Source organism: Myzus persicae, unplaced genomic scaffold, assembly GCF_001856785.1.
Source record: "Myzus persicae strain clone G006 unplaced genomic scaffold, MPER_G0061.0, whole genome shotgun sequence".
NCBI classification, from domain to species: Eukaryota; Metazoa; Arthropoda; class Insecta; order Hemiptera; family Aphididae; genus Myzus; species Myzus persicae.
In genome coordinates this window covers 83,018-111,005 of record NW_019104170.1, presented here as the reverse complement: position 1 = coordinate 111,005, position 27,988 = coordinate 83,018, and the positions used below count along the sequence as shown (strand labels likewise).

General features: G+C 31.5%; 5 protein-coding genes across 5 annotated transcripts; 2 read left to right on the top strand and 3 right to left on the bottom strand.

Moving 5' to 3' along the window:
* The first annotated feature begins 2 nt into the window (after window positions 1–2).
* On the top strand, window positions 3–7,224 carry LOC111039594 (protein ALP1-like). The gene is made up of 4 exons (XM_022323170.1): window positions 3–47; window positions 654–697; window positions 2,756–2,926; window positions 6,260–7,224. Exons 1-4 carry the CDS (start codon window positions 3–5, stop codon window positions 7,140–7,142), a joined length of 1,143 nt encoding a protein of 380 aa, XP_022178862.1. The 3' UTR covers window positions 7,143–7,224.
* A 5,300-nt stretch (window positions 7,225–12,524) lies between these two features.
* On the bottom strand, window positions 12,525–13,778 carry LOC111039597. The gene has a single exon (XM_022323174.1). The coding sequence runs from the start codon at window positions 13,422–13,424 to the stop codon at window positions 12,549–12,551; it is 876 nt and encodes a 291-aa protein (XP_022178866.1). The 5' UTR covers window positions 13,425–13,778; the 3' UTR covers window positions 12,525–12,548.
* Window positions 13,779–16,933: 3,155 nt separating this feature from the next.
* LOC111039593 lies at window positions 16,934–17,687 on the bottom strand. The gene is made up of 2 exons (XM_022323169.1): window positions 17,460–17,687; window positions 16,934–17,386 (listed from the first exon to the last, which is right to left on the bottom strand). Exons 1-2 carry the CDS (start codon window positions 17,685–17,687, stop codon window positions 16,934–16,936), a joined length of 681 nt encoding a protein of 226 aa, XP_022178861.1.
* A 79-nt stretch (window positions 17,688–17,766) lies between these two features.
* LOC111039591 (piggyBac transposable element-derived protein 4-like) lies at window positions 17,767–18,853 on the bottom strand. Its single transcript, XM_022323168.1, has 4 exons — window positions 18,772–18,853; window positions 18,625–18,675; window positions 18,494–18,559; window positions 17,767–18,431 (listed from the first exon to the last, which is right to left on the bottom strand). Exons 1-4 carry the CDS (start codon window positions 18,851–18,853, stop codon window positions 17,767–17,769), a joined length of 864 nt encoding a protein of 287 aa, XP_022178860.1.
* Window positions 18,854–22,050: 3,197 nt separating this feature from the next.
* Window positions 22,051–27,179, top strand: LOC111039598 (farnesol dehydrogenase-like). The gene is made up of 6 exons (XM_022323175.1): window positions 22,051–22,360; window positions 23,743–23,911; window positions 25,989–26,112; window positions 26,253–26,385; window positions 26,544–26,669; window positions 26,887–27,179. Exons 1-6 carry the CDS (start codon window positions 22,229–22,231, stop codon window positions 26,971–26,973), a joined length of 771 nt encoding a protein of 256 aa, XP_022178867.1. The 5' UTR covers window positions 22,051–22,228; the 3' UTR covers window positions 26,974–27,179.
* Window positions 27,180–27,988: the final 809 nt, after the last annotated feature.

The window sequence follows — 27,988 nt, the reverse complement described above, 5'->3', positions numbered from 1 at the left end:
GTATGGCGTTTTTCCCAGATGCGGGATGTCGACTATGCGTCGACAATGTTTGGATTTTTATTACTGCGTCTAAACGCCATTATGATTAATGGGTCTAGGACATTTTGCCGCCACCGTTTCGATATACCACCACAACTCGTACCAGAATATACCAGAGATCCAGCAGTGACACCACCAATATGAAATAATTTACAGTGATGCCTTGTTAGCGGCACTCGTCGCTACGCTCCTCGGCGCCGTCGCTCCGCTCCGCAAATCGAAAATATAACTCGACTTGCTATGCAACTCCACCTAAAGTTGGTCACAGTGTAATGGCTGTTATACCATAGTACAACCACTCTTATCATTCAAAAGCTTATCACTACTGAAACGTCCGAAACGGTGGCGGCGAAACGTCCGGCGGCCAAATGTCCATTTCCGTGAATAATAGCCTGTTAACTAAAATTTTATTCGGTCGGAATTTGTTATGTAAAATATGAAAATAAATATATAATAATAATTTATTATTTATATAGGTAGTAATATATTTATTAAATATGTCCTATATTTCATAATAGGACAACTGAAAATAAATAACTGACAACAGTAAATAAAAATAAATGAAAACTTAATAGAATAAAAATAATCATATATTAAAACCTTTAAAAACATAGCAAACGCTTCGCAAATTAAAAATAATTAAAAAACTTAACAAAACGTAAAATAGAACCGTTAAAAATTGTCTATACAATAATAAATCAATAACTAGTAGCCATGATATATTTTATAACACGTACCTAAGTACAATCCTGGCTTTTCGGGGCATTCGTCGCAATTATATGTTGTTTCAACTCTTTTTTTGTTTCTCGTACAAATCACACATCTTTTTCTAATCGGCCTATTTATTGTATTTCTCGGAACTGAAGATATGACATGTAGTCCCTGTTTACTTGTTTTTTGTCTCGGAGTAACGATTTTTGTTATATATTAGTTTGTTGATCACAGCATCTCTGAAGTCTAACAATCTGGTGTTGCGTTTTCCAGGCTGTTGCTTGTATAATATATACGCATTATTCATAATAACATGAAACATAATATGTAACCCGATTTTAGCATACCACCTTAGTATTTTTCTTTCACAAGGATAGTAACTCATGAGTTGGTCACTACGGTCCACACCACCCATAAATTCATTATACTTTTGTACTGATTCCAGCTTTTCCGATACCTTGCCACTTCTTGCCCTGTATTCATTCATAGCATCCCCAAACTCTGACGATATCATAATCACATCTCTTTTATCGTGCCATTTCAGAACACAGATCCCCTTACTGTAAAATGCCGATGTCAACTCTCCTTTTTTCAGCTTTTTACTGACCACATCTGACGGGTTGCCCTTCCTATTTCCTCGAAGAGTCAGTGTTACATATGTATTTTTATCTAGTAAATATTCGGGAATTTCAATGGAGTTATAAAAGTTATCCATATACACCGAATGTCCCACTCCATAATAGTCGTCAAGCAAGTATCTTACGAATTTATTGACATGGCCCTTACCACCCACAATTGGATCACTTGATCCACAATAAATCCTTGTCTTTAGGACAAGGCCATCCGGTTGAGTGAGCACATAAAATTTTATGCCGAATTTGTGTTTTTTATTTTGAATATTTTGGCGGAAATAGAGATGTCCACGCCAAAGAAGCATCGATTCATCTAGACTCAACTCTTTAGTAGGATAGTATACTTCTTTCATTCTATTATGGAATAGGTCAAACAATGGTGTAATTTTATATAGGGTTTCGGGGCTCCAGTAGGCGGGTTTTCGGCGAAGTGTTAACATCGCAATATTAATAAAAATCTATCTCTACTCATAACATTTCTAAAAACATTAAAATTGTACAAATCATTTGTTTTCCAATAATGGGAGGTGGTCGGAGCAGGTATATGTCTGGTTAGAAATATCAAGCCCAAAAAAACTTCCATGTCGTCTCTCGTTATATTTTTCCAGTTTTTATACTTGATTTTGATTTTGTACTTTGACTGCTTAAAAGTCTACCTTGCCGATTTGTTTCTGTAACTATCATATTAAAAATATCGTCAGTAAATAAGTGAAAAAAATTATCTATAGGTTCATCTGAGGTTGGAACTTGAAGCATACCCGTAGAGCCAACAAAAGTAATTAATGGAGCTTGTTAAGGAATCGGAGTTCATACTTGCTGATTTTGGGGCTGAATTACTCTGGATGGTGACCCTGTAGGTAGGTCATGTGACGAGGAAGAAGTAGAAATATTTTGTGTAGATTGGTTTGGGGATTGAAGAGGTGCCTCGGTGTATTCTTCAACGATATATTCGCCGTCATCATCTTCACTGTCGAAACCAAAATTTTCATTTTTAGGGCCCCGCCACACTACTCCGGTTTCACCGGACCGGCGAAAACGCTCATTATAAACCGGACCGGACATTGTCGCCACACTATTGCGGTATTGCCGCGTAAACGGTTACCCTTTCCACCTAAATTTCCACATGTACACTTGATATAAATTATTTAGTAATGCATTTGTAGCACAGAAAATGGTCATTTGTCCGCATGTGCATTTTGAGTGAACATACGTTAATTAGTTATTATTTTGTATATAATATTTAAATTAATATATAAAATGAATAAAAAAATAAAAGCGGTTTGTATTGCGGAAGCACTTGGACTGTTAGATGAGCCCCTGCAACGTACATTTTGGGTTCATCCATTAAACGTTAATCGTGAAAAATCCCAAAGATTTTCATTATTTTTTGAAAATTTAAGAAAATATCCGGATAAATTTTTTGATTACTATCGCATGTCCATAACATCATTTGATGAACTTTTGGAATATATTCGTGAATATATTACGAAAAAAAATACGTCATTTAGAAATGCAATTTCGGCGGAAGAGCGTTTGACAGTGACTACTGACTCTGGTTAGTGATATTAAAATTTTTTTTTTCTTACTCAAACTGGAAAAAAAAACATAACATAATTATTATAACATAATGCATAATTTTTATCTTACATAATATTTTCAATACTTTTGACAAAAATATCATTGATCGGTAATATTTGTATTCTGCTTATGAATATATTTTGAATAGTTTATTAAAATTTTTTTAAGTATGATATCCCTAAAAATAAATGCTTCAAGGGTGTAAAGACCGACACAAAATTACACAAAATTAAAAAATGCATTTAAAAATTTTAGATCAAAACGTATATGTTTATTAAAGGATTCATTTAAACTCATAATTTAAATTATTATTAGGTAAAATTAATACAATTAATAGTTATACATAATAAAAAAATAAATAGTTAATACTTTTTATAGGTATACCTACCTACTTGGTATAGCAATAAATATAAATTAATTTTAACTTAAAATATTTAAATACATTTTTTTAATTTAAACATTACCTACCTGGTATAACAAAAAATAATACAATTTATAAATTAATATTTATTTAAATAACAATTATTTATCACCAATATGTTTGTAAGTATGCGCATCTGAGGGCAGTGTAAGAGGGCTAGGAAGCAAATACGGATTAAATAGAGACGGCAATGTTGAGGATGTTGGTGTAGTTAAAGTAGAAGATTGCTGATAAATATCTGATGAATGATAAGTGGATGATGGCATCCCTATGTTATGATGCAGAGAAGGGTTAAGACTATTCGGATAATTTGTTTGAACACTATATGGAACTTCAGATTGCAAAGTATTTATGTTATAGATGCTATGATTAGAGAGTTCTGGTAGAGTATTGTTTGAATTGGATTCGTGAACAGGATTTTGGAAATTGTGTGGTTGTTGTACTGTTTTGGGAAGACCTTTGAAAAAATTAATTACATGTGATTGAAAATCCAATTTTTGCTCTTCCGTTAATTTTTTAACATGGTTTAAAAAACTCATTAAAAGCGACACATCAGGATCTATATCATCGGACTTTTCTAACATACGCAACAATTTTGACTGGAGAGGAGTTTCAGAATTTTTTTTTTTTTTACTTGGATAGTTAGTTTTGTCATATTGAGACGGGCCAGGCAAATTCGAGATATTCATACTGATTTCGTTTTCAGCGTCTCCTATGACCGACTCGTCGTGTATGTTTTGATCAATTTCATCGACTTCATTTGAAATATCCACAATATTACTTGTCGTCCTGATAATAATATTTTATTAACACACAAATGACTAATATTATAATATTCTACATTTTGTAAAAATTGAAAAAATAAAATATATGAATAATATATGATAATATAAGACACAATAAGTAATAATAAACTTTTAAGATTTTTAGACTTTGAGGGGAGCGATGAATGTATTGATTTTATAAAGTTGTTTTTTTAGATTCTGAGCGGAGCGAAGAATGTATTGAGTTTACTATATGTGTGTGTGTTTTTTTTTTAAATTTTTTTTTATATGTGTACACGGGAACTTGTCGAAATAATGCTTTGATTTTCAACTTCAGTAGCTTTTCCGATTCGAAAATGAATCTAGTTGGTGCATTTAGGCGGTCATTTTTTGAAATTCTCAATATTTTTCAAAAGCACTGGGAAAAACCAAAAAAAAATTAAGGAAAAACGGGAATTTTTACGCAAAATCAAGATCAGATTTTAGATATTGGTGTAACTCTAAAACTAATTACCGTAAAAACATGAAATTTTCACAGAATGCTTATACATTTTCTATACATGATACAATTTTTAAAAAATAAAGGATGGTATTGAATTTGAATTCAATGATACAATATCATTGTATACGAAAAACGATTCTGAACAAAGACGAGTTTTCAGTCTTGAGTAATTTTTAGAATATAAATTATATTATTTTAAAATAAAATGTAGGTACCTATAAAATAAATTCCAAATTGATCAAATTAGATTCATTATGTTGCGTGGAACCTTGTTTCAAATTTTCAAGTTTTTTGACCCAACGAATACAATTTTATTGACATTTATAGAGTAAAAAACAAAAAAAAAGGAAAATTTCAAACGTCTATAAATAACTTAAAAATTATTGAAATATTTTGAAAATTTTATCAAGTATAGTAATTGATGATGTAAATATTTGGTGCAAATTTCAAGTTTCTACAAATATTCGTTTTTATATAACAACAAAATAAGTATATCGGTACAACAGAAATTGAGTGAATATCTAATATTGTAATTCAAATGCTCTTAAAAATTTAATTTGACTTTCCAGTAGAAATTGTTTTATGATAAAAGTAGACAGACTCCTGGAGAATCTTGTATAGAATTTCAAATGAATTTCTAACTCAAAATAAATTGCAATTTTTCGTGATTTTTACGTATTTTGTCAAAATTCGAACTTTCAATGCTAATAAAAAAAAATCGTGACTATGTATTTTTAATATTTTTTAACTACTATTTCAACAATATATTAGATGCCATGTATTAAATTTTGAAGCTTTTTTTTAAAATTATAACAATATAATTAATATAGTATAACATATCCTAGACTGACAAACCGTCTCCACTTAGAATCGTTTTTTGTATACAATTATATTATATCATTGAATTTATTCCAATTTAATACCATCCATTACAGTCACCCACTTGTAACCTACTGTACTTCAGATCGACATCCACTTACATACCTGCTTTTTTTAGAATAATTTTTAGTATTTTATTTAGTATTTATTTTAATTGATCTTTAGTATTATATTTTCAAATGTTACATTTCAAAGAACAATTTTTATAAATGTCTAACTCAAAATAAGAACAAGACAGTTAAGTTAAAAAATCGAAACATAATTTTGAATACTTATCAAGTACATTGTACACAGGCACAAACAGTTTAAACATTTTTTTAAAAAGACACACATTATCAAATCAATACATTCATCGCTCCATACTCCACTCAGAATCTAAAATTATTATTAAAAAAATGTTGTCTATAATATTTTTTTAGATTTTAAGTACAGCTTACTTTCTTTTTTTCACTGTTTGTTGCAAAAAATTTAATGCATCAGCATATACATATTTTTTTTTTGAACTTCCTTCATCACCACTTTTTCCTTGATTGATAAATTTAGCGTAATTGTCACGAATATGACGCCAGGTATTTTTCATTTCTTTAACTATTTAGTTTTTAAAACAAAATTAAAAATTCATAATAACTATGAAATAGTAATAATAATATATAATAATAAAAAATAATTAATGAATTATAATAACATAGAACATTTTTAGCCTAAGATAGTAACTATATAAAATTGTTTTTAATTTAAGGTTTTTATCTACTGGCACAAGTTTTGGTGCATTACAATTTGATTTTTTCATTGCTCGGAGTACTATTGGGGAAATTGTAAAGGAGACATGTACCATTTTGTGGATGGTTTTACAACCAAAAGAAATGCCAGAGCCTTCAAAAGAAAAATGGGTTGAAATCGCAAATACTTTTTATGAGAAAACTAATTTTCCAAACTGCTTAGGGGCAATAGATGGTAAGCATATTCGATGTAAAGGTCCAAACAATTCGGGCTCGCTATACTTCAACTATAAAAAGTACTTCTCGATTGTACTAATGGCGATTGCTGATGCCAATTTATGTTTTATTGCCATTGATGTTGGTGCCTATGGTAAAGAGGGAGATTCGAATGTTTTTAAAGACAGTTGTTTTGGGAAAAAACTTTATTCAAATCAACTCCAACTACCAGAATTAGCAAATTTACCTAATACAAATGAAAATCCTCAGCCTTTCGTATTTATTGGAGACGAGGCGTTCGCCTTACATTCGAACTTATTAAGACCATACCCAGGACGTGGTCTTAATGATACTAAACGGATATTCAACTATAGGTTATCAAGGGCAAGAAGGATGGTAGAATGTACTTTTGGTGTTCTAGCTAATAAATGGCGTGTCTTACATACACCAATACAAGTAGAGCCCGATTTTGTGGACGAAATAATTAAATCGTGTTGTGTTTTACACAACTTTGTTCGAAGAAGAGATGGCTTCAATAATGAAGATACAGAGACCAATATGTTGGATGATATTGAAGTTCATGGTACCGGTGCTCGAACTCAAGGTACTGAAGTTAGAGATTACTTTGCAAATTATTTCATGGGACCTGGATCAGTGCCATTCCAATTTCATAAAATTTAATCTTGATCTAAGTACCTAATTTAACTTGTTCTACTTGAATAATAATTAGTAGTATTTATTTATTTCTACCTATAATATTTATTAATATTTATATTATAATTTAGTAAATGTATACATAAATACAATAACAACATTTGTCATATTTTACACATACATACATTTTTTTTTTATATATAAATTATACATACAATTATAAAATATATTTTAATTGTAAAGGTTTATAAATTGATATTGAAATATAAAAGTAGGTTCCTACTTGTATAAATATTAGATATCTATAATATTATATTATACCTAATGTTTTACATTTAATATATATATATTAAATAATACATCTATTTAGTATTTATATATATATATATATTATTAAATTGTATTAATAATTTGATGAATAATATAATATATAATGTTCATCTTTGTCATATGTTTAAACTATTAATAGTTTTTCTATACAAACTGCGGATTCATATGAAATATAAATCATATACTAATATTAATTATATACCTATATTATACACTGATTTACATTTTTACATAATATATGTGTTATTTTCTTACCTCTTTCATCTTTTCCATTCTTTTCCAGCTCATTCCAATCTAAATACATTGAGCTCCCGATGTCCATCCAACTTTTAAGTTTCAGATGCTTGTCTGAATATTCTTTGGAACCCATTTCCCATATCGAGTTATTAGTTTGAATACATTGAATAAATTTATCATTGTCAAACATGATATTAACCGAAAATTTATTCAATAAGAAATATAACTTAAGAAATCACAAATCGCAATTTCGAAAACTGCAGTCCGGTTAAAACGCAACAGTGTGACAGGTATGATTTGAAATAATGTGTTTTGATTGTTTCATCCGTCTATCCCTTTCCGTTTTCAACGCATCGCGCCCCGTTCATTCCGGTCGACGCACGACCGGACATGAGTTTACAGGAATAGTGTGGCGGGTTAAATTTAAATCAATGTGTTTTGATAAACCGGATGACCGGTGCGTTTTCGCCGGTCCGGTGAAACCGGAGTAGTGTGGCGGGGCCCTTAAAGTCTGAATCCTGTAGAAGCGCCAACAGTTCTTCGTCATTCAAAGCATAACGTGATGTGGTAGATTTTGATGGACTTGGTGTAATGTCATCAATTTTTGACGATTCACTATCGTCATATGACAAACGTCTTTTTGCTGATTTTTTACTCATTCTAGGGAAAATAAAATTACTAAGCACACTCTGTATAATGTCCAGTAATTATATGAAATACAAAAAATAACAGCAAATATACAGCAGGCTGAATCTACAACATTTGTATAGAATTCAAAGAAATAATAATAAATGGTAACGATAAGAGTTCGACACTGCTAATGAAAAACGACATACAATTATAAACATAATATTATGTGAAGAAAATTATCAGTGTGGCTCCACGTGGAGCCGATTTTAAGTAATTTATAATAATGGAATAATGATGTAAAAATAATAATAGTAAGTATAATAATGTTTATTATAAGAAATATGGTTATCTTACCTTTATTACGAAAATAATTAAATAATTAAAAATAGCTGTAATTTCAAACCACCGCGAATTAAACAATTTCAACCTCTTATCTGTGCGGAGGCTTAAGCACGAATGGCTTGTTGTATGCTAGTATTATTGGGAGAGGTCAGAAAGTAATAAACAGGTTGTCGACGATGCATCGACGCCCGCCGCATAGAACAAATACGATTTGTCGACGACGCAGTCCATTCTATTATGTCTATGGTCCACACTTCCATAGTTATTCAGCGGATCATACAAACACTGTGCTCTAGTGGTTTGGCCGCGCAACGCCGCTCCGTCATAAAATCGACTGTACAGTGTGGTGGAGTGAGTTCTAGTTCTTTATAATCACGTGCACGTCTCTGTTGATTCACGAGGCCATTGGTGAGCGATGCGGCGGAGGAAGTTGTTTTGGATGCGCGACTGGTCATGATCTTAAAATGCGCCGAGTATAATAAGGTATATTATTATACCTGCATTAGCTATTTACTATGCCTGAATAGGGTAAAATATTCTTATTGGTAATATTTAAGTACCCACATATTATTATTATTAACCAAGCCTAAACTACAGTAGAAACAGTTTACAATGAAGTTCAAAGGATCAAAGAAAATAAGTCATAATAACCGGTTGTCATTATAACCAATATTAAAAAAAAAATTGTAACTTTGCTACATATTATTATTACATATTTATGCAGTATAATATAGAAAAAAAGTAAAGATAAAAACATTTAATTATGTAAGTATTTAAATTACAGTAGAAACCGTTTATAATGACACCGGTTGTAACGACATATTGGATGTAGTGACCTTAGATAAGGTCCCGGCAAAACTCCTTTTTTTTTATTTTTTTTTATTTTTTTTTTATTTTATTGGTTATACGGGCTTTGGCCCTTTTACATTACAATATGTATTTTACATTAGACATTTTACAATTAGATAAGGCAACTTAGATCTAAACAATTTACATTAATATGTAATATGTATATCAGATGACAATAATAGCTTAATATGTTGAAGAAAAAAAGAAAAAAAAAAAAATATAATAAATAAAAAATAAAAATATTTTACAAATTTAGCAAATCGTCAAAGGAAGGCTCTGCATTGGCAGACGTCATTAGGCGTCTTAAAGGCTTATTAGCCATATAGTTGGTGGTGGCGTGTGGGACATAGAAGAAGTCCTTTGAACGGGATTGACGGGATGGAACTTTAATGGAGATTTGAGAGAGAAGGACTGGAGAATCAATATTGTTGTTTAAAAGGTCCGCAAGGAATTTTAAATCTGAAACATAGCGACGTTCGGCCAAAGGGGCCAGACCAAGATGAACAGCAATCGGTGAATAGTCGTGAGGTGCACATGGTATCTTAAGAATATGACTAGCGTGGCGCAGGAACCGTCGCTGAACACGCTCAATTTGCCTTGCATTATCTGCTGTATGTGGGTTCCAAAGTACGGTTCCATATTCTAAAATGGGACGCACAAGAGCGCAGAAAAGTGTTTTTAAAGATGAAACAAGCCGAAAGTCCTTTATTAATCGAATGACAAGACCAAGAGCTTTTAAAGCTTTACAACATATGTATTCGATGTGTGCAGTTGGGTCCAGATTGTAGCTTAGCTTGAACCCAAGATCCATGACAAAGTCCATAGTACGAGAAACAGCTGCATTGTTGATGAAGTATGGGGACATTATCGGAGAACGGGATCTAGTGAAGGTCATTATTTTGAATTTATCAAGATTAAGTGATAAACCTAGAGTGTTAAACCAATTTGAGAACCGATCGAGGTCGGACTGAAGATTTCTGCAATCATCTGCCGTGGTTACGCGCATATATATTTTGATGTCATCAGTAAAACATAGAAATTGACAGTGATGTAGCACACGATGGAGGTTGTTAATAAATAACTAAAACAATATTGGCGACAGATGACTCCCTTGAGGGACACCAGACGATGCTAGGAACAAATTAGACTTAACATCAAATATTTTAACACATTGATACCTGTTAATAAGAAAGGATCTAAACCAAGATAGAAGGGGTTCGCCAAAACCTGATTCTTTGAGAATATGTATAAGCACATTATGATTGACTGAATCAAAAGCTTTTTGAAAATCAATGTAGATTACATCTACCTGAGTTTGGTGTTGAAAGGAGTCGAAGACATAATTATTGAATATAAGATTGCATGTGGTGGTAGACCGTCTTGGGCGAAAGCCATGCTGTTCTTCGGCTAGAATCGAATTAACTGTCGGTTGAATTGAATTTAAGACCAGGTGTTCAAAAATTTTTGAGATGTGCGATTGGATGGAAATAGGTCGATAACTGGATACAATGGAGGGGCTACCAGATTTGGGAATAGGAATTACAGAACTGAGTTTGAATATAGAAGGAAAAGTGCCTTCATCCAGTGACCTCCTAAATAGAAGCCATAGTGGATAAGCAATAATTGCTCTTATTTCAAATAAAAAATGACCTGAGAGGCCATCCGGGCCAATAGACCATACATTTTCCAACGAGGATAGGCCATGGAATACATCTTCAGCGCTGAACAAAGCATTATTGGGCAGATCGAAGGCGGGAACATCAATTTTTTTGGCATCAAAATCAACATGTTTAGTAGAGTACACTGAGGAAAAGTAGGCAGAGAAGAGATTGGCAGTCTCTTGTTCATTACTAGAAGTGAATTCGTTGTATGACATTTCCTTGGGAATATTATTTTTTGAGCGGTTGTTTCTAACAAATTTCCAAAAATCATTAGGCTTTGTCTTAAGGGCTGTTTCAGTACGGTGTATAAAGTCTCGGTAACATTTTTTTGTTTCATATTTAAGTTTGGCACGCAGTAAAGAGAATTCTCTATAATCATTAACACTTAGAGAGGATTTATATTTAATATGAGCCTTTTTTTTCGAAGATAATATACTTTTAAGATTTTTAGTATACCAGGGTGGGAATGTTGATTCATTAAAAGAGACTAGGGGGATGTGATCCAAGATTGATTTATGTAATGCATCGTATAACACATTAACCGCTGAATTCAGGTCGTATTGAGAAAAGGTTGAAGACCAGTTAAATGAAGACATAAAGGAACGGATATTCTCATAATCGCCTTTGCGAAAATTGAAGAATTTGTGATTCTGCTTACAGCTAGGTACTGGGAGACTAAATGGAAGTAAAATATTTAAAGCTGGGTGGTATTTATCAATAGGAACTAGCGGGTCAAGTGACTTTTCAACGGTTAGAGCTTTATCATTGCAAAAAACTAGGTCTAGAATCGAATTCGTTGAATTATAAATATTATTTTTTTGAAAGAATCCATTAATTGCAAATGATTCGGGAATACAAGGAGCACGAGCAGGAGAGGAATAAGAGTAAACAATACCATAGTCATCATTATCCCATACTGTTTCAGGAATATTATAATCTCCACAAATAATAAATTTGTCATTAGGATAAGTATTAAGCAAATATTCAATGGAAGAAACGTGTGATTCATAAATTAAAGGAGATGAGTGAGGGGGAATATAGGCACCACCAACGATGAAACCGTAAGAACCAATAGTAAGACGGACAAAAACATGTTCAACATTTAGTTGAGTAACTTTAACGATGCATGCAGGGTAATCTTTACGAATGCCAATGAGAACACCACCACCCCGACTACAATTGCTATTAGAAATACATCTGTCATACCTAAAAATATTATAATTAACAAGACCAAGTTCAGAATTAGAAATATTGTTATGTAACCAAGTTTCAGTTAGTACAATGAATATATAATTTACAGAAGATGCATTACATTTAAAATTGGTTAACTTAGTATTAAGACCCCTACAATTTTGGTAGAAGCCGGATAATGAGGTGGAAGCTACTAGTTGATTTTGGTGTTGGTTATTGGATCGGCTAGTCGCCGATGGTGAACTCCGTTTTTTGACCCTTCAGAGATCACAATCGGAGAACCGTTTATGTACTTGATGGATAGCCCAGATTCGCCATTTCTAGTCCTATGGTCAAATTCCGAGTGGCATGATCTCAATTGTTCGCGCTGGAGTTTGGTCTTGTCCTTGACAATTCGAAATCCCTGCGTAATTGATACCCCTTGGTTTCTTAAGTCAGCAAAGGACGCAATCAGTTTAGATGCATCTTCTTTTGAAGTGTAAATGACTTTGAGAGGGCGGACATAATCAGCGCGAGCTTTACCGAGTCGAATGTACTTAGAGCCATGAGAAGGCTCAATCGAATTCTCTTCGAGTAGTTTTTGAAAAGTTTCCTTATCGTCTTTAACACGTTCAGTGATAGTAGAGGAAATTGACTCTGGGACACCATACACAAGAGCATTATAAGAACATCTTTCACGCTCAAATGTCTCCTGAAGAACTTGTGAAACGGTAGTAGATGCAATGTTAGGGGTTGAACCTGACTCAAGGTTCGCAACTTTGTCCATAAGTGAGTCAACGTCGTTTCGTAGCGCAGTATTTTCGGCTTTAAGGTCCGCAATTAAACATGAAAGGTTCTTAAGGTCATTTTTTAAGTCTCTGAATTGAGATGCTTGGGCGGCAGATAGTTTCTCATTGGAAGTTGTAAGGTCGTTCCGAAAAGAAAGTAGAGTCGACATCACGTCATCTATAGTTGAAGAACTTGCAACCGGAGAGAGAACTTTTGAGGAGGTAGGTTGGGTAGTAGTAGTACGGGTACGAAGAACCCGGTCAGAGGAAGAGCTATTAACTGGTTTATTTCCTGAATTCATGACGAGTATTGATGGTTTGTATATAATGTAGTAGTAGTAGATAGATAAGTACCAGCGTTAAAGTCACTGGATAGAAGTAGGTGGAGGTATGGTGTATATAATAATTCAGAAACAATGGCAACCACTGTTAAAGTCTCCGGAAAACAGCTGTTAGTGGTTGTGAGAAACAAGCACAACGTGATAACAACAAAACAAAATTTCAGTACTCACGAAAAAGCTGCTCCGAGGAAACTCGAAAAAGATCACAAAAACCGAAGTAGGTGGACTGCGTCGACTTCCAGAACACTATGAATACACTTAGAATGGTTAAGTAGCAAGTGAAAGAGAAGTGCATACAAATTACAATTAAAAATTGTCTTATACCGAAGACGATGTGCACACGGAGACTGTTATCATTCAAAAAAGAATGAAACTTTATGAACACATAATGATTTAATTTTGAAGAAAAGGCACGATTATGTCGTGCCCTATCGTTATCGTTCGACGAAACTCGTGATTACATCATTCAAGGAATTTATCACAAAGAATTAGCCATGTACGTGCTGGGTAAGTATCACACTGACGAAGAAGAGCCGATGAGCGATCTGTTGGATTGGACGCGGATGAATGCGAAACGTACTGAAATTAAGCAGGAAAATGAACAAAAGGGTCGCCCTACTACAAAAGTGAGCACGAAAGGTGGCTCAGGGCCTGGATGTCTTGCTTCTGGTTCGATAGAAAAGTGGGTTGCGAAGACAGCTAAACCAGAAGTGAGTGACAAGTTAAGGTTAGGTCAACCCCTACATTAAGTGTGGGGAGGTTAACGGCGTTGAAATGACAGTGCTGTTGGACACTGGAAGCTATTATACTTTGTTGAGATCCAGTATGGCATTCCGATGCAAGTTAGAGCTGAAGAGAACTTAGAAATCGTTATACGGACTAGGTAGTGTCTCAGTGCTGTCAGTGAATGCTGTGGGAAAAGCAAACGCCACGATAACGGTAGATAATGTCGAGGCTGGTCCGGTCAAAATATTGGTTGTACCTGATGATGTACAACGGAACGACATGGTCATTGGTCGCAACTGGTTAGACCTGGATGTAGTTACTTATAAGAAGGAAGAGGGAAAGCTCGTTCTGTGCAAGTCGAAAAATGACATAGGACTGGGCGATGTGTCGGTCGTAACCATGGGCAATGAGCTGGATATACTGCAAGTGCTAACAACAGTACCAGGACAGAGACGTAGAGACCTAACAACCGAAGATTTCAAGTATGTTAACACTGATGTATCTACTGAAAAACAGACAGAACTGCTGTCGTTGATAAACGAGTTTCGCGACTGTTTTGCTCTGGGGATCGAAGAGTTGGGTTGCACGACAATGACGGTGATGGATATTAACGAGATGGAAGGAAGTGTACCAGTAACTGGCCGACCATACAAAACCATGGCTGCCGATCGAGAAGCTATAGCTGAAATAATCGGAGAGTGGAAACGACATGTTGTGGTGGTGGAAACTGACTCACATTAAGCTAGTCCAGTGATTTTGGTGAAACAAGGCGATAAAAACAGATTATGTGTGTACTATAGAAAACTGGATAAGCAGATAATAAGACACAATTTTCCATTACCTGACCTACAGGAACAAGTTGAGTCACTGAGGGCAGGATGTTACTTCACGCAGTTGGACCTGGCGAGCGGTTATTTGCAAGTGCCCCTGTCTGAAGTTGCTCAGGAGAAGACGGCCTTCATCACACCTGATGATACTGGCCAATTCACCAGAATGCCCTTCGAGTTAGCTGGAGCTCCTGGAGAGTTAACGCGGATAATGAGAAAGGTGTTGTGCAGTCTTAAAGACAGAATAGTCAAAAACTATTTGGACGATTGGGTGGTCGATGCTGAAGACTGACCGGATATGCTTAAAAAACTAAGAATGGTCCTAGGGAAATTGAGAGTTGCAAATCTAACACTAAAGCCGTCAAAGTGGCAGAGACTATTGAATTTTTGGGATTTGTCATAGGTGGAGGCCAGATCAGTCCAGGGACAGTGAAGAGTCAAGCCATTGAAAAGTTCCCGACTCCGAGAGATGTCCTCACCGGATTCTTTAGACGTTTTGTCCAGAACTACGCCACCTTGGCAGAATCTCTATCAAGACTAACAAAAAAGGATGTGGTGTTCAAGTCGTCAGCAACTCAAGAGACTGCATTCAATGAAACGAAGAGGGTATTTGTTGATAAACCTATATTTTGTATGTTTGACCCAAAAGCGGCTGACACTGAGATCCATACGGACGCAAGTTCTGTGAGGCTGGGACATAGAGTAATATAGAGAGGACATAATGTATACCGTACGTGTTAAGAAAGTGAAGCCGGGCAATCGGAACAGTACTCACTTAACAAAACTATAAGCCGCAAGATAGCGTGCAAAACCTAACCTCCTATTTATATTTTGTACGTTTTTAATTTTAAAAATTTTATTTTCAATAACGTTTTTGTGTTTTCATACTCAATTACTCAAATCTTATTTCGCATTTTCGGCTTTCGCGTTCGGCGAATTTTTACTTGTTAGTTGTTGTTTACTTTATTGACTTTGTTGTGCATCTTTAAAATATTAACTGGTTCTATACATTTCAAATACAGTTTTTATTTGAATTGCAATGCCAAGCTGTAATTTGTGTAACACAAAACTCTAAGAGTAAAAAGACACAAATTACTTTTCACAGGTGAGTGAGATTTATTAGTATTTAATCCACTGACATATTATCATTACCTTGTATACAATTGTATTGTTGTGCTGTTGTGCACTATTATCACGTTGAGTGCCATGAGACACAAATTTGGGTCTCACTTGTCTTCAACCAAACCACCAAATAATTTTTGGTGTGGTTTACTCAAAAAAAATTTGAAAAAAAAATTGCCCAAATGGTTTGAAATTTTACACATACTATCATGGCTAACCTAAGAGATTAATAATATTTTTGAAATGATTAGGAGTGAGACCCTAAAATAGGTCTCATGGCCAAACGAAGTCGCCTATCAAAAATATGTTATTTTTCTGATATTTTGAGACTCATATTTGACCCTCAACTATTTTATAAAATAGGTTATCATAGATTGACATAACCAATTATAAATGTTATTGGTAAATTTAGAGTAAACCAATAATAACATGTAGTCAATTGTATGTAATTAATTGTATTAACATATAAAAATAACATTGCTTATGTTCAATATTCTTATAGAAAAAAAACTAAAAACTTACAAAAAAAAATTTCAGATTACTCAATTGAATAATAATAGCAATACATAATGATTGTAACTTTTTTTATAAATTATAAAACAAAACAAATCAATAAAAACTTGAAACATCTTTTTTCAATCTACTCAATTGAATAAAAATACTAATAATAATAATAACTTTTTTTATAAATTATGAAACATAACAAATCAATAAAAATTCTACTTCTTTACAATTTTATGTTCCTCAAAAAAACAATCAAGACAAAAATGTTTATCACATAAAAAACATTTGGTATTAATTTTTTTTGTATTGCATTGTGCATATTTTCTGCCTTTTTTTAACTGTTTTAGAGTAACATCCAGCACATCTACTTCTATTTGATTTTTCTAAAACATGTTTTTGTGATGTAACTTCTGTGATAGTTTCTTTATTTATTAACTGTTCTACAAGTGTAGTTCTGAATGCTGTAATAGACATTTTTGAAGATGTAACTTTTTGGAATAAAACTAGAGCATTAACAACACTAATGTTTAATAATGCATCTAGAGCAACTTTTCTATACCACTTTTGACTTTGACGAAGAGGGTTGGAGTAGGAGGTCATCTGATCTGAGAGGTCAATTGAAGTCTTTCCAACATTATAACCAACAACTACTGTTGGTTTCTGTACTGTTTTTCTTCTTTTCAAATTTGTAAGAGCACTATCATGTTTAGAAGAAATCATAACTAAATCCCGTTTGTCCCGCCACTTCAGCACCAACACATTGGATGAGCTTCTCTGAGATACAATTTCCCCCCCTTTTTAATTTTTTTTTAGTCACTTCTTTCGGATTAGACTTTCTATTGCACCTTAATGTTCCAACTAAATATGTATTTCTTGATTGTAATAATTCAGCCAGTTCTACACTTGAATACCAGTTGTCGACAAAAATGGTTCTACCATTATCAAGATAGGGTTCGGCTAATTCCATTACTATGTTACTTCCAACATTTCCAACATTTCCAACATTTAATATATTACTAACTTCTTTTCCGCAGTATACCTTCATAGCAATAGTATAGCATGGGGAAATACATAACTTAAATTCTTTGATGTCAAATCTATCCCTTTTATTTTTAATGTATTGTTTAAAAGCAAGTTTTTCCCATGAATTTAACTAAGGACTCATCAATACACATACTTTGGTCTGGTTGCATACAATAATTAGAATTTATCATAATGTCATCAATAACTGTTCCTAATTTGTACAACCTATTTGTAGGGTCAGCACAAGTATTGTCAGAAAAATGTTTAGTTTTCATTAAACATTCAAATCTATTGCGACTCATTATAGTACCAAATTGTGTAGAATAAATTCTTGATAAACTCCAATAAAGATGATAGGATGGCAATGAAACTAATCCTGTCCATAAAAGAAGCCCAAAAAATTGTTTTAATTCACATTCATTTGTATCGTGCCATTTGTTTAAACGTGCATGTGGTGAAATTGTTCTAGCACTCAATAGTTGAGCAGCATATCTATTGGTTTCTATCACAATTTTATGTATTATATCATTACTCACTATGCATTGATAAAAATCTAATGGAGTTCCATCTTGAAGAGTGTCAATAAGATCTGGATTTAAACCAATATTGCTGTTATTTGTGTTGAAAGTATAATTATTAATATTTTGGTCATCATCTCTCCACTGACGATCAATTTGTTGATGAGCCTGATGAGGTATAGTACTTGGAATATTAGCAGGTGGTGAAGAATCGACAGACATTTCTGAACCACTAATATGAGATATATCTGAAATGTATAAGAAACTAATGTAAATCTGTGATTTACAGTTATACAAAATATATAAATACCAGAAAGTGATTCAATTCTGTTAATATTTTCATCATTAAAATAAAATATTCCCGACAGTTCATCATCTAAAATAAATTTCAACCTTAGTTAATAAATAATTTGCATATGTACATTATTTCTATGAGAATACCATTTTCTTCTGTTTCAATTTGTTCAGGATCTGAATCGTCTTCAAATGCAGCTATTTAATAGTTTTAAAAAATTATTAAGTTATTTAAAATGCAAAAAATCTTAATATACTGTTCATAATAATTAATAAACATTAGTAGGTATTTACAAGTATTATAATCTGGATCTTTATCCGAGTCGTCATCGTCAAAATCAGAATCCAATATTTCATTTATTTCATATGGATTCATTTGTATGAGTTAAATTTATAATTATTTAAATTTGAAATTGTTTTGATTATATGAATCTTTATTTCACTAGTAATAGTAAACTAAATGTTTTCAAAAGATCTATAAATAACCGTAGATTACGATTTAAGACAATAAGTACAATTTCTTATCATTGACATTGATACAATAACACGGTTACCGCGGAATATTATAAAACAACTATTACATTACAGACATCGATGTTACAGAATAGAAAAAAATTCATGAAAAAAATAATAAACAAGATATCCCGTTGCTACAAACACCAAATTGATGTGGCAACACTGTAGAATCAAAATCCAATGAAATAATTCCTATAAATAAGACCAATTTCTGGTAATCGCGAATAAATACAATGATATAATGAGACCCATATATGGATCTCACAAGATGTTTTATTGTACTTTATTGAGACCCAATTATGGGTTTCATGGCCAAATTAAGTAACTTAGTAGAAAACCCTTGGCGCTCAACGTGTTATAAAATATCTATAAATCTATAATAGTTCCACTATTATTATTATTTTTTCCTAATTTAATATTTTGAATGATTTTGCTTACATAGGTATCCAAAATGTCCAGAGATCCGTAAAAAGTGGATTGAGTTCAGTAGACGCTATGATGAGCATAGAATCATAATAGTAAATGATAAAAGTGTTGTGTGTTCTGCTCATTTTATGGCTTACTCTTTTAATGTGTATATTAAAAATACTATGTTGAAACCTACAGCTATACCATCATTAATAATTCAACGTGTTCGTTTTGTAAGTTAATTGTACTTAATAATTTCTTATTCATTATACTAAATTTAATATTATTGTATTGTGTTAGTATATATTAGATTATCCTGAAATAACAACAAATTTGAATTCTAATGAGGAACAAAAAGTGGATGATATAGAAGATAAACTTAGCATCATTTCAAAATCTTCTAAGGTATTTGAACCTGAAATGGATGGAGTTGAGTGTCTGGAACCAAGTAGTTCTAAAGGCAAAATTGCTATTACCAATGACAGTCTAGTATCTAATAATGAATTGTCAACCAATGTATGTTTAATTTTTTTTTTTATGTTAACCATTTTATATATATATATTTATACTAGTATGTATTGTTCTTATTGTTTTTACTAGGTCAATAGAGAATCGTTTGTTGAAGCCAGTATTGTGGAAGACGATGACACACCCAGAAGACGGTTTCTTAAACGAGGAATTTCCGTCCTAGCTCATGACACTAATTTGAAATAAAAAAAAAATTAAAATTTTGAACCAAACAATTCGAAGCCAGAGAAAAAAATTGTATCTTTAAAATGCATCATTTCAAACCTTAAAGATAACAATTTAATAAACGAAGACACATCAACATTGTTATTGGATAATTTTGGTGAGAATAAACATTTAATTACAAGGCTTGCTAAGAAAAATGCTGGAATGGCACCAATTAGAAAATATTGTCCAGAACTTCGTAGATTTACTATTTCCTTGCACTTTCATTCTGTATCTGCTTACAACTTTGTCAGAAAAGAATTTAATACAATTCTTCCACATCCTCGAACGCTTGGAAAATGGTATTCTAAAACCAATTGTGAACCAGGGTTTACAACAGAAGCTTTTAACACTCTTGCCTTAAAATGTAAAAATACTTTAAACCCTGTGTATTGTGCATTAGTTATAGATGAAATGGCTATAATGCAACATGTAGAATGTGATGGAACAAATTACCATGGCTATGTAAATATTGGCGATTCTATTTGTAATGAAAGCATGGAAAAAGCTAAAGAGTCTAGTTTTTTAGTAGTTGCTGTTAATGAGGCATGGAAAATTCCTGTTGGCTATTTTTTAATCAACCATATTAATAGTTTACAGAAAGCAGAATTAGTTAATCGTTGTATACCCCTTCTAAGTAAAACTGGAGTAACAATTGTCTCTCTTACATTTGATGGATGTTGTGTTTTGGATGTTGACAATTTGAATACCAGTTTTAAAGTTGATGGCGTTGTCAAAACCATATCAATAATTCCAGATCCAGCTCATATGGAAAAGTTAACCAGAAATGCTTTCGGTGAAAAACGTCGATTTATTGATATAAATGGGGGTGTCATTGATTTTGAATACATCAATAAGCTTTTAATCTTGCAAGAAGATGAAGGTTGCCATTTAGCATATAAGCTTAAAAAAACAGCATGTTTTTTACTCAAGACAAAAAATGAAGGTGAAGTTAGCGAGCGATCCAACTTTTAAGTTGATCTGTGTCTGAAGCTCTTAAGTTTTGTAGAGATAGGTAATTTAAAACTTTATTTACAATATTTTGTTTTAAATTTCAGGTACGATTTTGTGAAAAGTATATCCTACAATTTAAAAAAATATATCAACGAACTGTATACATATATAGTTGCAATATTATACTATAATAATAATAAAAACTTTATTTTATTAATTCATTATTATTTATTATTATTATTATTATTGTTAATACAAATATAATATTATTTAATTAAATACCCAATAACACACAAAAATACGTATCTACTTAATATTAGTGCGATTTTTGGCACTGAATTTCTCCGACAACTTATTTAATTCTGAAGAGTAATCTGTTAGTTTTCAACTTTAAACAAGCATCAAGGATATTATCATTCAGTTAATTTCTTAATTTATTCTTGATGAAGTTCATGTTTAAAAATGTTTACTCACAAATGTAAGTATATCCAAAAATGGTCAAAATTCCGAATACGGCCATTTTTAATAGGCTGAAACTTTTGTAAAAAAAATTACAAAAAAATGTTGTATTCTACTGAATAATGATAGTCGAGTTTAATAAATAGAACGCACACATATTGATTGTATATAAAATAAAACAAATTGTACTATAATATTAATAAATAACAATGAAAACATTCCTGACCCTAATCTAACCTACGTAGTTAATAAGTGGAAAATAATAAAAATAGATACTCGAAAATGTTTAGGTACACACTTGGTTTAATTTAAGAGTAGACCATATTGTACTGTTATATTATAAGTATATTGTTTATGTATATGCTAATGTGATCACACCTATGTACTTATCTATCATTTTATCGAAATTGACGAAACATTCAGAACACTCGTGCATACTAGGTTGCAACGCATAATATGATAACAAAACGCTTGAACTATAGAGTATAATATGACGTATTATTATTTCGTCCGTGAATACCTAATCAGTTCGATCGATAGGCGTAGGCGGTCGTATCTATTATTACTCGCCTAGTAGGTATTAGCCTCATAATATAAAATACTTTTATATTATTATATTAACAACCAGTTGCCGCGGCAGACATACGGAGATAGAGACGTAAACCATTTAATTTCAACGAAAATGGACAAATGGGTAGGAAAAGTCGCCGTGGTCACGGGTGCGTCTTCAGGAATCGGAGAGGCAACTTGCAGGCGACTGGTTGACAGCGGAATGATTGTCGTCGGCTTTGCCAGGAGAGAAGACAGACTCGAGGTGAGTAAATTTCGGGGTGTATTAACCATTAGGTATCGTTTTTCTCACGATAAAATGATTTCTCGAAATATTATAAGTTTATTATTTGTATTAGTTTTTAAATAATAAAGTAGTATAAAACTAAAGTTGAAAATATTTTTAAAATATATTGACATAAATAGAATTTAAGAAGTCTAAAAATTATAGTAATATGTTTTATGTTAAAATAACCTAAGTATTTAAAATTTATTTTTCTTGAGTTCTTGGCTGGTGAACTCATTGATTATACAATCATAATTGATTTGCCATGGATTCATAAACCTCAATTTTTCATGAGTCAAGACTAGTGTTCGCTTCTAAAGTTCTAAAAAATATAAAAATGAATGCTACAAATTTAAAAAATGTTTAAGTTTAACATTAAATTTGAATAATGTTAAACGCTAAATTATTTATAAGGTTTAAACTGTTCATAACGTTAAATTGTATGCACGTTCAGATTTTTATAACGTTAAACATAAAAATTCAATAACGCCTAAATTTCTTATAAACGTGAACAGTATTATTTTTTTTTAAATTAATCCCTGGACTTACAACTATCTAATTGCAACACAGACTGACTATTAGAGTAGGTACATATGTATCAGTTTCTACAAGCTACACAAAAGTGCTGTCAACAAAATATATAAAAATAATACTATTAACATAAATAGGTGGGTTTATAAGTCTTTGGAGGGACAGAAGGATTAAACATTTATACTTAATAACATGTTACTTCTTTTTTGAATACCTACAAATTTACTAATATTTAGATAGTGCACTGCAATAATAAATCTCTGATTCAAAACATAAACATTTAATTCAAAAGAACATCGTATTTAGTTATTAGAAAAAAAATTATTATACGTTAAGTTCCGAGCCCTAATAAAAACCATTTTTCAGGGTTCAATCTTAAATATACGAATATACAATTATTGGGTTAATACTTTATTTTATTTTTAAAATACTATATTTTTTTTAAATCAATATAAATTAATACGGTTTATCCTTACCTACCTTTATATGGTAATAATAACAAACAAAATAATAAAATTACAATTAGACATTAGACATTAAAGACTTTTTTATTTTTTATTTTTGTCTATTTTGTTCGAATATTTTTTATTTTTCAAAATATGTACTTGCTGGTTTTATGTTTTGTAATAAATATCGAATCACCCTCATAATATTATATATGGTACTCTGAGTATAAGGAACCCTACTTTTTCACCTCAACCACTAGATTCGGCACTGCCTATATATTTAGTTATAGGTCAAATCACCTTAGTAAATAATTTTCGATTATTACTGTAAATCGGAAACGCTTTTAATCGCCACGATTATCAAATGGCTTTTGAATCCTGCAGGAGTTACGAAAAGAGTTGATCGGAAAACCGGGTGAATTTCATTACTACAAAGTTGATTTGTGTTCGGAACAAAACATCCAAGAAGCTTTCTCATGGGTAAAGAGCACGTTGAAATCGGTCGACGTATTAGTAAACAACGCTGGAGTTTTGAAAAGTAGTGATGTCTTAGGTAAGTAACCAGTAAGTAATAGTAAAATAAATTACTTCAATAACAATAATATCATAAAATATACTTAGTAATATAGACTGACTGTTAGACCGTCTTAGCTCAGATTCCTACTTCGTATTGAATGATGTGTATAATATCATTAAATTTAAATTTAACACATACATTTAATTGACCCATTCGGCCATGCGACACCTAATTTAAAGCACAACGCAACCAACTCACCTACCTTTTTTTAAATTGTATCTCTGTGTTCACTTTTTAAGGAATTAGCTATTTATTTTGCTAGTATGGTAGCAGAAAACAACTTCGAGTGTGGTTTCTGGCAGCAAATCGGATGTAGTTGTTACCTACTCTTAGGGAGTCAAATTAAAACCATTTTTCAGTAGTTGAATAATCAAGGGAAAAAAATCGAATAAGTAGATGTCGCTCTGCTATACTGTTGGTTATAAATGGGTCACTGCAATAGATGGTGTTAAATTTGAATTCAATGATATAAAATCATTGTATACGAAAAACGATTCTGAGCGAGGGCCGTCTGCCTATAATATTACTAAGTAATTTAGTATATTTGATGATGTTATAGTGATTGAAATAATTTATTTTACTATTAAGGGGATCGGTGGCGGTGACGACTGTCTTTGTCTAACACACGCGCAACATAAGAATTCAGAGGTGTTTTTTGGCAAATGTATTGATTGATAAAGTGGAGCGATAAGAATTCTGAAAACAGATTTGAATTTGTCGTCAAGTCTACATGAGATCGGCCAGTCTACATTTTTATTTTAGATTCTGAGTGAAACGATAAAAATAAAATAAAAAATAAAAATAAAAAAACATGCATCGTTTCACACAGAATCTAAAATCAAAAATATAGACTGACCGATCTCAAGTAGACTTGACGACAAATTCAAATCTGTTTTCAGAATTCTTATCGTTTCACTTTATCAATCGGTACGTTTGCCAAAAAGGCAAAAAACACCTCTGAATTCTTATGTAACGCGTCTGTTAGACAAAGGCAGTCGTCGCGCGTCGCCGCCACCGATCCCCTTAAGTATTAGTAGTATGGTAGATTCATTTTTGCTAAAAAATTACAATTGAAAAGTTTTTGGGTAAATAAAATTTAATACTGTACTCTCAAAGTTTCAAGTAGGTACCCGCGAATAATACTTTTAAATTACAACAAAATAACTTAATATCATTAGCCTTGTGTTAAATTTTCAAACCTTTCGACATGAAAAATAAAATTTTATTGGCATTTATAGAATAAGAAAACTAAAAAAATTGAAAATGTCTAAAAATGGCTTTAAACAAGTTAAAATATTTTTAAAAATGTATAAAATATATGAATTGATAAAATAAACATATTATTTAAATTTCAAGTATACCTAAAGTAATTCATTTTTGAAAAACAACAAAATAAAAAAATCGCCACTTGAGAAATCGAGTGAATATCCAATGTTGTAAATAGTTTTAATTTAATCGCTCATGAAAATGTAATTTGAGTTTCTAGTAGACATTTTTATTGATAAAGGCAGACAAACTTTAGTGGAATTGTGTATTGCATTTGCAAATCTTAGGTATAAAAAGAAACATTTTTATAATTTTCCAACACAAAATAATTTGGCAAAATTTCCCAATTTGTACGCATTTTGTTAAAATTCGAAGTTCAGAGGTTCATAAAAATTATTGTGGATTCACGCTCAACTTTTTTTTTTATTTCCACTAACAACAATGTACGAGAATTTACGTATATTTTCAATTTTTTTTTAAAAGAACTATTTACATTTGAAAATTTCATGTCTATTAATAGCTGAACACGAGTCAAAATATTTTAAAACATTTTTATGTAATTTTTGTATTAATATGTATATTATTTTTAAAAAACTTATCGCTTGTCTATATTTTACAATATTTATCTATAAATTTTAACTGTTTTGTTTGTATCTTTATAAATATACAAGTCAATAACATTAATATTTGATAGGTGGTTAGTGCTAATGGTGACTGTCTACATAATTTATTAGTTACCTATTGTTACAATTTATTCATGTTATTAAGTTTTATACCTACTTATCAGGAAACCCACAAGACTGGAAACTGATGTTTGACACCAACGTGTTAGGACCTAGCATTTGCAGTAAAGAAGCCGTGAATATCATGAAGGAGTTGAAAATCAACGGTCATATAGTAAATATAAATAGGTAAAAACTTTTAGATTCCGAGGGGAGAGAGGAATATGTATTACTTTACAATGTGTGTGTGTTTTGTTTTTGTTTGTCTCACACCACATTTTAAAACAATAATAATGCTTCGACTTCTAAATTATTATGTTTTGTTTCAGTGACGGTGGCCATTATCCACCAACGTTAATGTCCAACGTGTCTGTCTACTGTGCAACCAAGTTTAGTGGCGTTTCAATAACTGAGAGCTTACGAGAACTTTTGGCCTTACACAACCTACCAATCAGAGTCACTGTAATTAATTAATTTTTGAAAAAATAAGAAAATGTATTATACTGAATTATTTAAACCATTAAATTATTAAGTATTATCATAAAATGTTTTGAATTATTGAAACAATACAGTTGAATTCTAGATCAAATTTTAAAATTATAATTATTTTTAATTTTCAGAGTATCAGTCCGGGATTAGTAAATACCGAAATGGTTGAAAATCATGCTTCCGGTGCACCAGTATTGAAACCTTCAAATATAGCTGATGCAATTGTATACGCTTTGGCCACACCACAATACGTTAACGTAAATTTATATGAATTAAAATTAAAATTATAATATAATATGGTTGAAAACTAAAAGTTGAAATTCTATAAGAGTTGTTAATACCTAGTTACAACATATAACTTATAACGATTTCACGAACTTTCTGAACATAGAAAATATTTACGTTGTCATGTTTGTTTGAATAATTTACTACTAGTTTCAAGTTAATAAGTATTTGTGTATAATTTTTTTACAGATTTCTGAAATTATTATTCGGCCAACAAGCGAGACAATGTTACCGTTTATTAAGGACGCGTGTGAAGAATTAAATATTAAATTGTAGTTATTCAAGACGCATATTCTCTAGTTGATATATTTAATGAATGCGGTGTGTTTTATGTAGTTGGTGTATTTTTGATTATTTTTGAATTGTATTAAATGATTAAGTTTGTAGTCATTTTTCACTACGTATCTAGCTACCTAATATCTACGATTAAGTAATAACTATTTTTAGATACATTCAATTAAATAAAAAAGCGGGTAAGTGGATGTCACTCTGCTGTAAATTTGGTGCCTACAAGGTCGCTGTGATGGATCGTATTAAATTTGAATTCAATTATACAATACGAGTATCATTGTATACGAAAAACGATTCTGAGCGGAGTCGGTATGTCAGTCTAAAATATTTTATATTGTTATTTTTTATTTATTAATAAGGTACCTGGTAAGTTTAATTATTATAGTTCTTAAATTATCGGTGGTTTTGGATAAATATTGTATATAGCTACTTCTGTAAACTTGGGCTGTTTTGGAACGAATTACAACAGAATGACTAAAAATATTATTCTTGTATTAATATGTAATTTTGTCTACATTTGAACGTAAAATAACTATAAAAACAGCTGTGTTTATTTTTATTTTTAAATTTTTTGGTTACAGAATTAGTTTCTTGCGTAGAACCTTGTATTACATATTGTCACGCTCTTTGACCCAATAAATAAAATTGTACTGACATTTGAAGAAAAAGAAACTAAAAACATATGAAAATTGAAAATGTTCGTCGACAGCTTAAAACGAGTCAAAATATTTTGAAAATTTTATCAAGTAAATGCATTGGTAATATAAAAATATGATGTGAATGTCAAGTACCTATACAGTTATTCATTTTTGAATTTTATTACAATCAAATAAGAACATCTGTGCATGAGCAATTGAATAAATATCCAATATTTAAAATATTTCAACTTCAAACGCTCATAAAAATTTAATTTGACTTTCCGGTAGAAATTTGTTTTTCGATAAATTACAAACTTTTAAGGAATTTTGTACCTACTAAATTTTTTAATCTTAGATATTAA